Genomic DNA, 13168 nt, shown 5'->3' with positions numbered 1-13168 from the left:
CACATATGTAAACTAGTGACCCAAAAATGGACATGTTTTTTATATAATTTTGAAATACATAGGTTCGAAGTTATTAAAGAAAATAGCCAAAAAATTACCATTCCCTCCCCCCTTTATCTCCGAAACTACTGGGTCTTAAATTTTGGAAAGAATACGCAAAATAGTTCTTTATCTATAAATGACAGGAAAACCTATTAGAAATGTGCAGTCAACCGTGAGTCGGACTTATGTACGGAACCCTAGAAACGCGAGTCCGACTCGCACTTGTCCGGTTTATTTTTTTTATATGTGTTGGTCAAAAATTACATTTGAATTCATTTTACGTTCTGTACTTTCATTTCTTGCCCGATACTTAGGACTGTACATTGCATAATATGAGCCCGTTGTAGGTAGAATTGATGGCGCGCTTTAGTTCTTTTTGCAGTTTTTAATGGAAATCTAAAATTTGCCATGTGTACAGTAGGACTCACATCCGGCGGTAGCTTGTAGAGCTGCGTGGCGGCCGCGCCGACGGCGGGGTCGGCGAGCACGCGCGAGCACAGCCGCGCCGTGAGCCCGGCGGGCACGTACGAGAGCAGCAGGACGCGCCGCACCGCGCGCCCCGTCGAGCGGCCCTCGATGCTGATGCTGCCGGGACTCTCCTCTGTACCAATCATATACCATACAAAAAACTCATTATTTATACCTTTAAACAAACAATTCTTGTTTATTTATTTGTATGTATATTTATTTAATATATATGAATATGTTGGAGCGTGACACCAGGAGGACGTATTGCAGCATTACAGTTCATTGTTTTAGACACCTTCCTGTATAATGTCGATTGGCAATGTTTGGTTACGTATTACTAGGTTGTAACGAAATTCATAACGTTGCGTAGAGAGTAACGCCATCTATTAGCGTGTTGTTGAACTAAGATGACAGGTAAAAGGCTTTGGAACGTCAAGAGGTTTCTCTTGGGTGAAGGTAGGCACGAGTTGGCATTTTTTGTTGTTATGTTGGTAGACTGGTCGAGCAGGTTTGCCAACTTGACTTGAGGCGGGAGCAGTGTGGCTCCGCCGCTGGTAGTTCTTCTTGATCGGACCGCGCTAGAGATCGGACGTTATCGTTAGCCATACCTCGTGCCTAACTCGCCACGTTCCTGAAGGCTTATACCTGAAGGATTATTCTGATAGCTTATAGAATCTAGCGTTGTTTAACCATTTAGCTAAGTGTTTTATTTCAAGTGTTATTTTGATTTCTTATGTTTCATTAGAAGCTTACTTTTGTGAAATAAAGAAAGGATGTGTTGTTTTGAAAAGATGTGTCCCGCTGAGTTTGTTGCCGGTCCCTAAGGGCTAAATCTTCTCAGGTCAGAGGGGTAGGGTTGGAGCCGGCCTAGTTTGACTTGAATAAAGATTTGAACGGTTTTATGTGACCTTTTTATTTCCAATTTAATCCGTTGGCATCCTAATAGCAATTAGTTCTTTTTATCATTTAGTACTGATATATAGTAGGCTATAGTATTGTTAACGAGTCCGACTGTTTATTTCATGCACTGGTTGCAATGGTAGCATACTGGTTTAGCTGTGAAGTAATACATTCGAGGTACTACCCCCACGCGCCCATCGCCATTAGGACCATCGGTCTCCGACATATATATTCTACACTTATTATGTACAATCAAACACATATTTCATTACACAAACGGGTTTACCGCGATATAATTTCATTGTTTTAACCTTGAATTCCGACGTTTCAGCTGAGTTGCACCAGCTGTGGTCACGGAAAGACTGACGTCCCAACAAATATCAACGGAGATATAAATAAAACAACACTGAACTACCCGAAATTAGTGGAAACTGGCGCAACTCAACTGAAATGTCGGAATTTAAGGAGAAAACAATGAAATTATATCGCGGTAGACCCGTTTGTGTAATTAAATATGCGTACAAAACGCGAGAGTTTAAAGATTAACATAACGGCCTCCTAGCCTAGTCGGTAGTGATCCTGACGAGCAGGAGGTCCCGGGTTCGAATCCTGGTAAGGGCATTTATTTGTGTGTTCATCACAAATTTCTTCCTGAGTTATGGATGTTTTCTATGTATATAAGTGTTTATATATATGTGTATATTAATATCGTCGTCTAGTACCCACAACACAAGCCTTATTGAGCTTACTGTGGGACTGTCGATCTGCGTAAAATTGTCCTATAATATTTATTTTATTTACACATTTCCATAACACTTACGTATCAGCGAGGGAGAGTCAGCCCGCGCAGGCGCAGCAGCTAGTGGCGGTGCGGCGCGGCGCGGCGTGCCGGCGCCCGTCCACACGCGCGTCTTCAGAGCCAGCTGCGGGGTCTGCGAGATACCAAAATACAAGGTAGTCCAAATTCAACATTATTTATTTCATTTTTAGGGTTCCGTACCCAAAGGGTAAAACGGGACCCTATTACTAAGACTTCGCTGTCCGTCCGTCCGTCCGTCCGTCCGTCCGTCCGTCCGTCCGTCCGTCTGTCCGTCACCAGGCTGTATCTCACGAACCGTGATAGCTAGACAGTTGAAATTTTCACAGATGATGTATTTCTGTTGCCGCTATAACAACAAATACTAAAAACAGGATAAAATAAAGATTTAAATGGGGCTCCCATACAACAAACGTGATTTTTGACCAAAGTTAAGCAACGTCGGGCGTGGTCAGTACTTGGATGGGTGACCGTTTTTTTTTTGCATCTTTTTTCCGTTTTTTTTTTTTCATTATGGCACGGAACCCTTCGTGCGCGAGTCCGACTCGCACTTGCCCGGTTTTTTCAAAACCATTACATATATTGCAATGGCTGATATGTGTCTCCCTGTAAATTAAACCGCCATATTGAAAATGTCTCTGAATGATGAATTTACTAGTGACTTTTGTTTACGTAGTTAGCAATTTCTATTGAACGACACTTTAGGAAGCACCACTCTTCCATATCTAAGTTACAATTTATTTAGTATTATACTTTTTTTTTATTATGAATGGGCTTACTCATGGCCACAGACTAGCCGAGGCGTAGACGTGGCCTACGATGGAGCGAGCTCGCCCAGAAGGTGCCTGTTCACTCTTGACTCTTGTTTAGTATTATACTATTGTTATATCTATGTTCCTTAATTATTATTTAAGTATGTGTATGTGTGTGTGTGTGTGTGTGTGTGTGTGTTTGTGTGTGTGTGTCTGTGTGTGTGTGGTAGTAGTAGTTATCACATCATAAATTGATTCACATTTGTTCTCGGTTTTAAGTTTATAGAAATTCTAAAGGTAAAGGGTGCCCGAAAATAAATAAATATTGACAAAAGGGAAGTAGAACTTAATGTATTTACTCTGCTGTCGAAAACTTGTGAGCGATGGAGACATACGACGTTGAGCAGGCAAATAGTGACCCGTGTCACAGAATAAATAACAGTACCACCGTACAGAAAGGAAACTTCCTACAAAACCGAAGTTCGACAGCGGTTCAGGGTCGAATCATGCTGTCTCTTTCTAATATGTGGCACTATTTCATCTGCTATTTAGGGTTGTCAAAATTCAAGCCATTATCTTATTTGTGGTCGTGCATGAAAAGGGACGTCAAGTTGTGTCAACCCTAGTAATTCTTGAAAAAGCTCGAACTTGTGGAGCACGCTAATAGTGACCCGTGCGGGGTACAGGAGAGACTCACGGCGGGCTCGTTGGCGGACAGGAGCGGCGGCACCAGCAGCGTCCTGCTGTCCCAGCAGAGGGCCAGCTCGAACTAGTGGAGCAGGCTAATAGTGACCCGTGCGGGGCACAAGAGAGACTCACGGCGGGCTCGGTGGCGGGCAGGAGCGGCGGCACCAGCAGCGTCCTGCTGTCCCAGCAGAGGGCCAGCTCGAACTAGTGGAGCAGGCTAATAGTGACCCGTGCGGGGCACAAGAGAGACTCACGGCGGGCTCGGTGGCGGGCAGGAGCGGCGGCACCAGCAGCGTCCTGCTGTCCCAGCAGAGGGCCAGCTCGAACTAGTGGAGCAGGCTAATAGTGACCCGTGCGGGGCACAAGAGAGACTCACGGCGGGCTCGGTGGCGGGCAGGAGCGGCGGCACCAGCAGCGTCCTGCTGTCCCAGCAGAGGGCCAGCTCGAACTAGTGGAGCAGGCTAATAGTGACCCGTGCGGGGCACAAGAGAGACTCACGGCGGGCTCGGTGGCGGGCAGGAGCGGCGGCACCAGCAGCGTCCTGCTGTCCCAGCAGAGGGCCAGCTCGAACTAGTGGAGCAGGCTAATAGTGACCCGTGCGGGGCACAAGAGAGACTTACGGCGGGCTCGGTGGCGGGCAGGAGCGGCGGCACCAGCAGCGTCCTGCTGTCCCAGCAGAGGGCCAGCTCGAACTAGTGGAGCAGGCTAATAGTGACCCGTGCGGGGCACAAGAGAGACTCACGGCGGGCTCGGTGGCGGGCAGGAGCGGCGGCACCAGCAGCGTCCTGCTGTCCCAGCAGAGGGCCAGCTCGAACTAGTGGAGCAGGCTAATAGTGACCCGTGCGGGGCACAAGAGAGACTCACGGCGGGCTCGGTGGCGGGCAGGAGCGGCGGCACCAGCAGCGTCCTGCTGTCCCAGCAGAGGGCCAGCTCGAACTTGTTGAGCAGGCTGACCCCCAGCGAGGAGGCCTCGTCCCCCCGCGCCAGGAGGGGGGACGCCTTGAACACGTGCGCGAGGTCCTCGATCTTCATTATGCCTGGGGGATTAAAGTATAGTAAGTTCATCGATGAACAAAATCATTTGCCTATACTCCTTACATAACGCCTAATCAAAATGCCCGTAAAAGTTTTTTAAGCTTAACCTGTTGGAGGGCAATGACAGACATATACGCACCGCAGGTTCAACGCCAGACTGATTAATCAGTCACAAACCACAGAGCATCATAGACCTACGTGCATATGCATAAAGTTCAATTTCAGTTTTGACACTTCGGTGACGTAGCGTCTGCGTAACAACTTTTGTGTTTGACACGGCGTCGAAAAGGTTAGTTTTACAAAACAAAATCAACAGTATTACAAGTTGTGAATTCATGGAAAACAAAAATAAAGTATACATACATAGTACATACAATAAATAATTTCTATAAACAAAATTGAACACTACTAGGAATCCTTCATTCTAACAGCAAAGAAAGACCGTACCGATATTCGTTAAGGCTCATTTAGACGGTGCGGGAACTCGCACGCGAGTTTCATTACATTGCGGTTTTGATTGGTCGACTGAATTGGATGTAACTATTAGTCCTCAACGTAACTAAAATCGAGTACGAGTTCGCACGCCGTCTAAATCAGCCCTAAGGGTCGGTTGCACCAAACTGTTCGTATCGTTAAAAAGTTCGCAACATTTTTATGTATGGAAAGTTTCATAATAAAGCGCCGGGGCGCGCCGGCTGACGTCGATCAGTCTGTCAAATGTGATTGGTGCAACTGGCCCATAATCGTACCGTTATTAGCGAACGGATTGATTTCCCTGACGGTGACCACGTGGGCTAGCACATCGCAGAGCCACTGCGGCCGGAGGAAGTACAGCTGCTTCAGTGCCGCGTCGTCGTAGTGTACCAATACGCCTGCAATCAAACAATCAACGTGCAAGGATATGGGCCATTTTATTTAAAGTTTTCCCCTACACATTTTAGGGTTCCGTACCCAAAAGGTAAAACGGGACCCTATTACTAAGACTTCGCTGTCCGTCCGTCCGTCCGTCTGTCTGTCACCAGGCTGTATCTCACGAACCGTGATAGCTAGACAGTTGAAATTTTCACAGATGATGTATTTCTGTTTCTATTTCTATTTCTAACAGAATAAAATAAAGATTTAAATGGGGCTCCCATACAACAAACGTGATTTTTGACCAAAGTTAAGCAACGTCGGGCGTGGTCAGTACTTGGATGGGTGACCGTTTTTTTTTGCATTTTTTTCCGTTTTTTTTTTATTATGGTACGGAACCCTTCGTGCGCGAGTCCGACTCGCACTTGCCCGTTTTTTTTTTTTCAAAATTGGGATTTTTTATGTTATTTCTACTCAGAATCATGAGCTCTTTTGATTCTAATAGGAGAAAAAAAGTGTCCCAAGATTTCCATACATTTTTCGATCTTTCCATTCCGAAACCGCCATACAGTCTATAAAAAATGGTAACGGAATGGAAAAAAAACCTTGGGACACTTTTTTTCTGATTTAAGGATAGAAAGAGCTCGTGCGACAACGTACAAGCTTTTATTTAGTTTCACCTGACCGTTGTCTGTCAGTCTGTCTGTCTGTAATCAAATCTTGCAAGTTAAATTTAATCCACTTCCCGGTTTCCAATTGAGCTGAAATTTTGCATTCATGTATAAATCGGATGACAATGCAATATTATGGTACCATCGAGCTGATCTGATGATGGAGACATGAGGTGACCATAGGAACTCTGTAATGAAACAACGCAACCTAATTATGACAGGGGTTTTTAGAATTGTCTCGATGAGTATTAGTTGTCTGTCGTAAGAAAAGTACAGTCAGCAATAAAAGCTTGTACAAAAAATGAATTTGCCAAAAACTTAAAACTCATGTATGGAGTGAGCACTCTTATAAAAAAAAATAAAAAAAATATTCATCCCAGTCCCACTGCTGGGCACAGGCCTCCTCCAATGACGAGAGGGCTTGGGCTATAGTCCCCACGCTAGCCCAATGCGGATTGCGGACTTCACATACACCTTTTGAATTTCTTCGCAGATGTATGCAAGTGAGCACTCTGGTCTTACTATCTATGACTCAATTAGAGGTTTGATGATATGTTACCGTTCTCATGCAAAAACATGGTGGCTTGATGCAGTTCGGCCGCGTCTCGGAACGTGCGGTGCCCCTTCGCCTGCATATACTGCGTAACCTGACACACACCAATATATTTGAGAATAAAGAAAGAAATCTAGTTGAAAGAAATACTCGAAATCGCGACTCCTCGATATGGTTTACGCCCAGTTCTACAGATTTTCAAATTTACATATTCCCAATTCTACATAATTGGATTTATGTATGTATGTATGTATGTAAACACTTTATTGCACATAAGATAGGTTAAATTACAATGAAACAAAATATATATAATGTACAAAGGCGAACTTATCCCTATAAGGGATCTCTTCCAGTCAACCTTTCAGCAATTGAGAGTAAATTCTACAATTCCTACAAATTCGTAAGTGTTAGATCTGCGCAAGGGGGTGCTACGGGAGGGTGCACGACCATCAAACAAGCGAGCTAGTTTAACACTGATTTATTATACTTATTGCATTCGAGAACAGGTTACAAACACAGCGGGGCGCACTCACACATGCATACATATCTAACAGTAAGTATACAGACTCCCGTTTCCACAAACTCCCAATTCTGTAGATTCCCAGTCCTACAGATTCCCAATTCAACAGATGTTTGGTTTCATGTCTGGTTTTTATTAAGAGTCAATCCTGTTAACTCTTGTTGACTGATTGTGATGTTTAAATAATAAGTTTAAATTTAAGTGGCACTCGTTTTATTTTCTGTGAACTACAATTGTCCTAAGGCAGAACTGCTTATTAGAATTTTGCTGTAACACAAAAGTAAGTAAAATTTGGTCATTTAGGATGCTAATCTGTAGAGTATAAAAATTTGAACAAAGTTTTGTATCTGACTACGAAGAAAGCGGCTGTGGTTTATAATAGATAATAAATAAAGAATCTGTGCAGTTAGGAATTTGTGGAATTGGGATAATGTAGAGATGAGAAACTGTGGAATTAAGAATGTAGAATTGGGAATCTGTATAATTGGTTATCTGTTAAATTGGGCATCCGTAGATTAGAGAATCTGTAGAATTGTGAATCCGTAGATATGGGCCTAAACACTCGATATTGTACTTATATCTTGTATTTATCAACCATAGACTAGGAAACCTCTAGACCGAGTTTAGAGCAATTATATCATGCAAACGGGACGAGGTGAGCGAGGTCCCGTGCCGTGATTGGTCCGTTCAAAGACACGGACGTCACACAAAGACACTTTCGACTTGAACATGGAGTAAAATTACCGTATGCGTGGCAGAGGGGATAGAGCTACTATGCTCAGTCACAGAATAAATAATAGTACTAGGTACAGAAGACTCACTCTCTAACAAAACGCGTCTGTCACGATCTGCACAGATATGGCCGCTGGGTGGCGACAGCGCCACGCGCGGCTTACGGCAAACCCCAAAATTGGGGTCGAACGGATGTGCTTTTAGCTACCTGTAGCAAAGCGACGAAATCGCGGAGTGAGCCACGCCTGGCTCAGTGTGGTATCAACTCACCAGTCGTTTATACTCATCGTGGTTCAGCACGGGCTCTCGCAGCTCGGCGGCCAGTGACGTCACACACTCCTCCAACGCCAGGTACGTGGCTGGAATCCGCTGCTCTAACAGTGGTTCTTTGCTGCCTGAAATTATACTTTATTGTTATTACCGTAAGGTACTATTTCGGCGACAGAGTGCTGTGCATGCATATTCAGGGAAGGGAGAAGGAGTAGAGGCAGGGCTCCAACTCGGTGGTCTGATGCCATACGCGACGCTACGGGCGTCAACATCCAGGGGTCAATACAGCTGGCCCAAGACAGGGGGGTTTGGAGAGCGGTGGTGAAGAACTGCACTCCTGATGGTCACGACCCTCAGCCTTGAGGAACCGACTAAGAAGAAGAAGAAGAAGATGCATATTCAGGGTTCCCAGTAATTAGTGGATAACCTTCTAACCGACAGAGCACCTTAGACTGGCCCAGAAACCTATAAGGTTTAGTAAAAGTTTCGTGGTTTTCGAGATAATCGAACTTATCTGTCTTTTTTAATAGCTAGCACCATACTTCACTATATGATTTAGATTTAGATTTAGATATTTATTCTCATAATATTAAATTACATTATAAATTATGCTAGACTAATCTACACGAATTTATATTATGATCGTCATTCATATTTACATAATATTATTTAATACATACAAATTAAAAAATGTCTTGCAATAATTAATCTTATGTCAACAATTTATCCATTCATGTCAAAACAAAATGTGTGTATATGTGTTATTAATCGGTCACAGACCACAAAGCAACATAGACCTACATGCATATTATGCATAAAGTTTAATTTCAGTTGTGACACTTCGGGGACGTGGCGTCCGCGCGACAGCTTTTGTGTTTGACATGGCGTCGAAAAGGTTAAGGAGCCATTTGAGGGTTTTGTTTACCTTTATTTAAATACCTAAAGATACAGAGTATACAGGGTGTCCCAGAATTCGACGTCAAGCCGTAAACGGATGATAGACCAAGTCATAACAGTTATCATAAAAATACAAAAAAAAAATCCAACTCATGTTCTTTAAAAATTATGGTCACTTTAAAATTCACTAAAAAATCCACACCCTGTAATTATTCAAGATTACACAATAATACTAAAATTAGAATAAATTATGGAATTTGTAGTAACAAGAGTTAAAGAACCATTACAGGGTGTGGATTTTTAGTGAATTTTTAAAGTGACCATTATTTTTAAAAAACATGAGTTGGATATTTTTTTTTGTATTTTTATGATAACTGTTACGACTTGGTCTATCATCCGTTTACGGCTTGACGTCGAATTCTGGGACACCCTGTAGTGTTGTTACCAGGCGGTTTGACGCTGTAGGCGACAGAGTAGATGATGTCGGCGAGCAGCCGGATGTTGTGTTTCGTACTGCAAGACACCTGCGGAATGACATATATGAAAACATTTACAAATAATTTAATTTAATGCTCAATAGTCATTTGTTTTACAAGGAAGCAAAGTTGTTTACCCTCGTGCTTTGAAACCCTCGCAACGCTCAAGATTCCATTTTTCGAATTTCAATTTTGGAATCATTCGCTTGCTCGGGTATCAATATTTGCCCCCGAGTGCAACACGATTTTTTATCACCACACCAACCCGAAGCAAATATGAAATGTAAAATATCAAACATAAGAAAATCAAATCCAAAGGCATGTTATTAAATATTTATCATCCTGATTTTGGATGATCATCATTTAAAAGTCAATTCTACCAGCAAACATGAGAAAACAACTCAAAATTTGCATTTAATTAATTAATTATAAAATGCAACTTTGTTATCAGTTTTTGAAGTGCAAAGTAAGCCTTTCCGAGCTGGTGTGCTGAAAAGGGTCTAATATGATAATGAAGTAGTATATCACCTCGACAGAGTCGCAAACTCGAGGCAGGCCCTTCTTGTCAGCATCGGGCGCCTGCAGTAACGCCGACCGTATCAGTCGCTGCAGCGCCGCCGGACTCTCGCTCTCCGATAATGTACTCTACACAGAATAAGTAATAGTATTATCATCATTGACGTATAGTAACTAAGGACGCCAATGGGGCACCTAAAATGGTACTAGTTTAGCGGTGTTACTCACGAATTCCAGCCAAGACTTTTGCTCTACAAGTGTATAAAAATAATACTTCATTCTACAACCCTATTGTAAGAATGTGCCGTCTGTACAACGACCTGGTATCTAAACATAGCCATATTGATATATTCAACTCGAGATTTGCAATCTTTCGGAAACAGGTTATGGAAGTTCTTTGCCATCGATCACCATTACATTAAGTTTCATTAATGTCTTTAATTTCGTCAATGTTTTGTGCCTAAAATTGTATTATTGTGTAATTAAGTTAGTTTGTATAGTTGTAGTTTTCGCTCTAATATTTGTTTCATGATGTGCATACATGCTTTGGATGGCATTCCCAACCAAAAACCTGCTCTGAAAAGAATTATTCCATGTAATAAATGTTATCTGTTTTGTGTGCCTAATAAATAAAAAAAAAAATAAAAAAATCGTGCAGTCTAACGCAACTAGTTGCGACCAATAGCGCGCGTGATGCGAACTCGTCATCCAATCACGCGCGTGATGCGAACTCATCAACCAATCGCGTTGTAGCGGTGTCACGCCGCTGTCCTGGCCCCTGTCATGCCTCATTATTATTGCCCGTAAGGCACTGGCCTTAGGGACTGCCCTAGATATCTATGTCAATGATTATCATACAGAGCGGCCACGCACCGCCCCGCCCCAACTCGCATTACCTCGCCCCGCGACTGGCCGCGACATGAATCTGGCGGACTTCTGGCGTCCTTTCAGCAAAGCGACTTACGCACACATACACAAGCGATTATATACAAGTAATCGTCATTCTACAAGTAAATCCTGGCCCCTATTACACCACGGTGACAGGTACAACGATTGTCGACATCACCGTTACTGACGTCACAGGCCTCCGTAGGCTACGGTAACCGCTTACCATCGGACGGGCGGTGCGCTTGTTTGCCGCATTGCCGCACCTGTCACCGTGGTGAACCTATTTCTAGCCTGGTGAATATTTAGAGGGAGATCTAATGTCACTTTATAGGAATTATACAAATATACAGTATGTAACAGAACTAGCGAAAACTACTCAAACCCGTTAATGTTTAGGTCATACTGAGCAATTTTTACTATGGGAAACGCGGAAAAAAACCGGGCAAGTGCGAGTCGGACTCGCGCACGAAGGGTTCCGTACCATAATGCAAAAAAACAAAAACAAAAAAAGCAAAAAGAAAACGGTCACCCATCCAAGTACTGACCCCTCCCGACGTTGCTTAACTTTGGTCAAAAATCACGTTTGTTGTATGGGAGCCCCATTTAAATCTTTATTTTATTCTGTTTTTAGTATTTGTTGTTATAGCGGAAACAGAAATACATCATGTGTGAAAATTTCAACTGTCTAGCTATCACGGTTCGTGAGATACAGCCTGGTGACAGACGGACGGACGGACGGACGGACGGACGGACGGACGGACAGCGAAGTCTTAGTAATAGGGTCCCGTTTTACCCTTTGGGTACGGAACCCTAAAAATTGGATGTTTCATACATTTTGCTGGTCTGATGTTGACATTTCCTATGGGAGAGTCAATTTTTTTTCGCGATTTCGGGGTTGGTCCCATGGTATAAGTTGCTTGGTATGACCTAAACATTAGGGTTTGAGTAATTGCTTTTCGTTCAGTTACATACTGTAGAATTCGAAATTTTAATAAAAACATATGGACTTTGTATTCTTCTTCCTCGCATTATCCCGGCATTTTGCCACGGCTCATGAGAACCTGGGGTCCGCTTGACAACTAATCCCATGATTTGACGTAGGCACTAGTTTTTACGAAAGCGACTGCCATCTGACCTTCCAACCCAGAGGGTAAATTAGGCCTTATTGGGATTAGTCCGGTTTCCCCACGATGTTTTCCTTCACCGAAAAGCGACTGGTAAATGTCAAATGATATTTCGTACATAAGTTCCGAAAAACGCATTGGTACGAGCCGGGATTTGAACCCGCGACCTCCAGATTGCAAGTCGCACGCTCTTACCGCTAGGCCACCAGCGCTTCGGTCCACCAGCGCTTCGGTATGGGCTATACATATGGGATATACATATGGAGTTTGCATTATGAATATTATCATACTTACGTTAGCGATCTGGTCGTAGTGCGTGGCGACGAGAATGACAGGCGAGCCCGGGGCGCGCGCTTGTATAGACCTACATGCAAATTATATCAATGTACAGTGAAACCTGGTTAAGTAGGACCTGGATAAGTGAGAAACCTCTTTAGCTGGGACTCATGGTGCGGTCCCGACACTTTAGCACTGAATTACCTCTGTTACTGAGAAAAAACGAACCTCTATAACTGGGATTCGTTGTTGTGATTTTATAGTCACATTTACCTCTATAATTGAGACAGAGAGTGTATTTTACCTCTTTTACTGAGACTATATTTATAAGATTACATTTTACTAATTGTTTTTTTAGAATTTTAAAGGGAATTGTTTTCTGTATCTGAGATAACGTCAATCTATGACCTCTCTAACTGGGATTTCATTGAACAATTTCCGTATTCTTACTAACTCTTAGTCTATCCACAAATTCCGCATTTGCCTAATTGTGTCTAAACAACTTGGAGGTTGGATTAAGTTAATTTATGTAAGTAGTTAAAACTATCGAAACGAAAGCTGAAATTTTGATAAGCAACACGAAAAAATAAATTTTCATTTATTAAATTTCTAATACGCAATGAAGTATCAAATATATTTAATTTTGATATATCTATCCTTTGGAGAATCATTAAAAATAAATTCAAAGAAAT

General features: G+C 42.9%; 1 protein-coding gene across 1 annotated transcript in view; it reads right to left on the bottom strand.

Annotated features, from left to right (window-relative positions):
* The window catches only part of LOC134676358 (leucine-rich repeat serine/threonine-protein kinase 1), a 130410-nt gene that overhangs the window by 44592 nt on the left and 72650 nt on the right, over nucleotides 1–13168 (bottom strand). Inside the window, exons 28-36 of the mRNA XM_063534716.1 lie at nucleotides 12495–12564; nucleotides 10201–10317; nucleotides 9642–9720; nucleotides 8300–8424; nucleotides 6784–6871; nucleotides 5451–5573; nucleotides 4531–4703; nucleotides 2231–2342; nucleotides 471–643 (exon numbers count right to left, since the gene is read on the bottom strand). Of these exons, the coding sequence (XP_063390786.1) occupies nucleotides 471–643; nucleotides 2231–2342; nucleotides 4531–4703; nucleotides 5451–5573; nucleotides 6784–6871; nucleotides 8300–8424; nucleotides 9642–9720; nucleotides 10201–10317; nucleotides 12495–12564 (1060 nt within the window). The remainder of the gene's footprint in view (nucleotides 1–470; nucleotides 644–2230; nucleotides 2343–4530; nucleotides 4704–5450; nucleotides 5574–6783; nucleotides 6872–8299; nucleotides 8425–9641; nucleotides 9721–10200; nucleotides 10318–12494; nucleotides 12565–13168) is intronic.

The sequence above is a fragment of the Cydia fagiglandana genome, chromosome 24 (assembly GCF_963556715.1).
Source record: "Cydia fagiglandana chromosome 24, ilCydFagi1.1, whole genome shotgun sequence".
Taxonomy (NCBI): Eukaryota; Metazoa; Arthropoda; class Insecta; order Lepidoptera; family Tortricidae; genus Cydia; species Cydia fagiglandana.
Note: the sequence above shows the minus strand (reverse complement) of the source record. Positions and strands in the feature narration are given on the sequence as shown.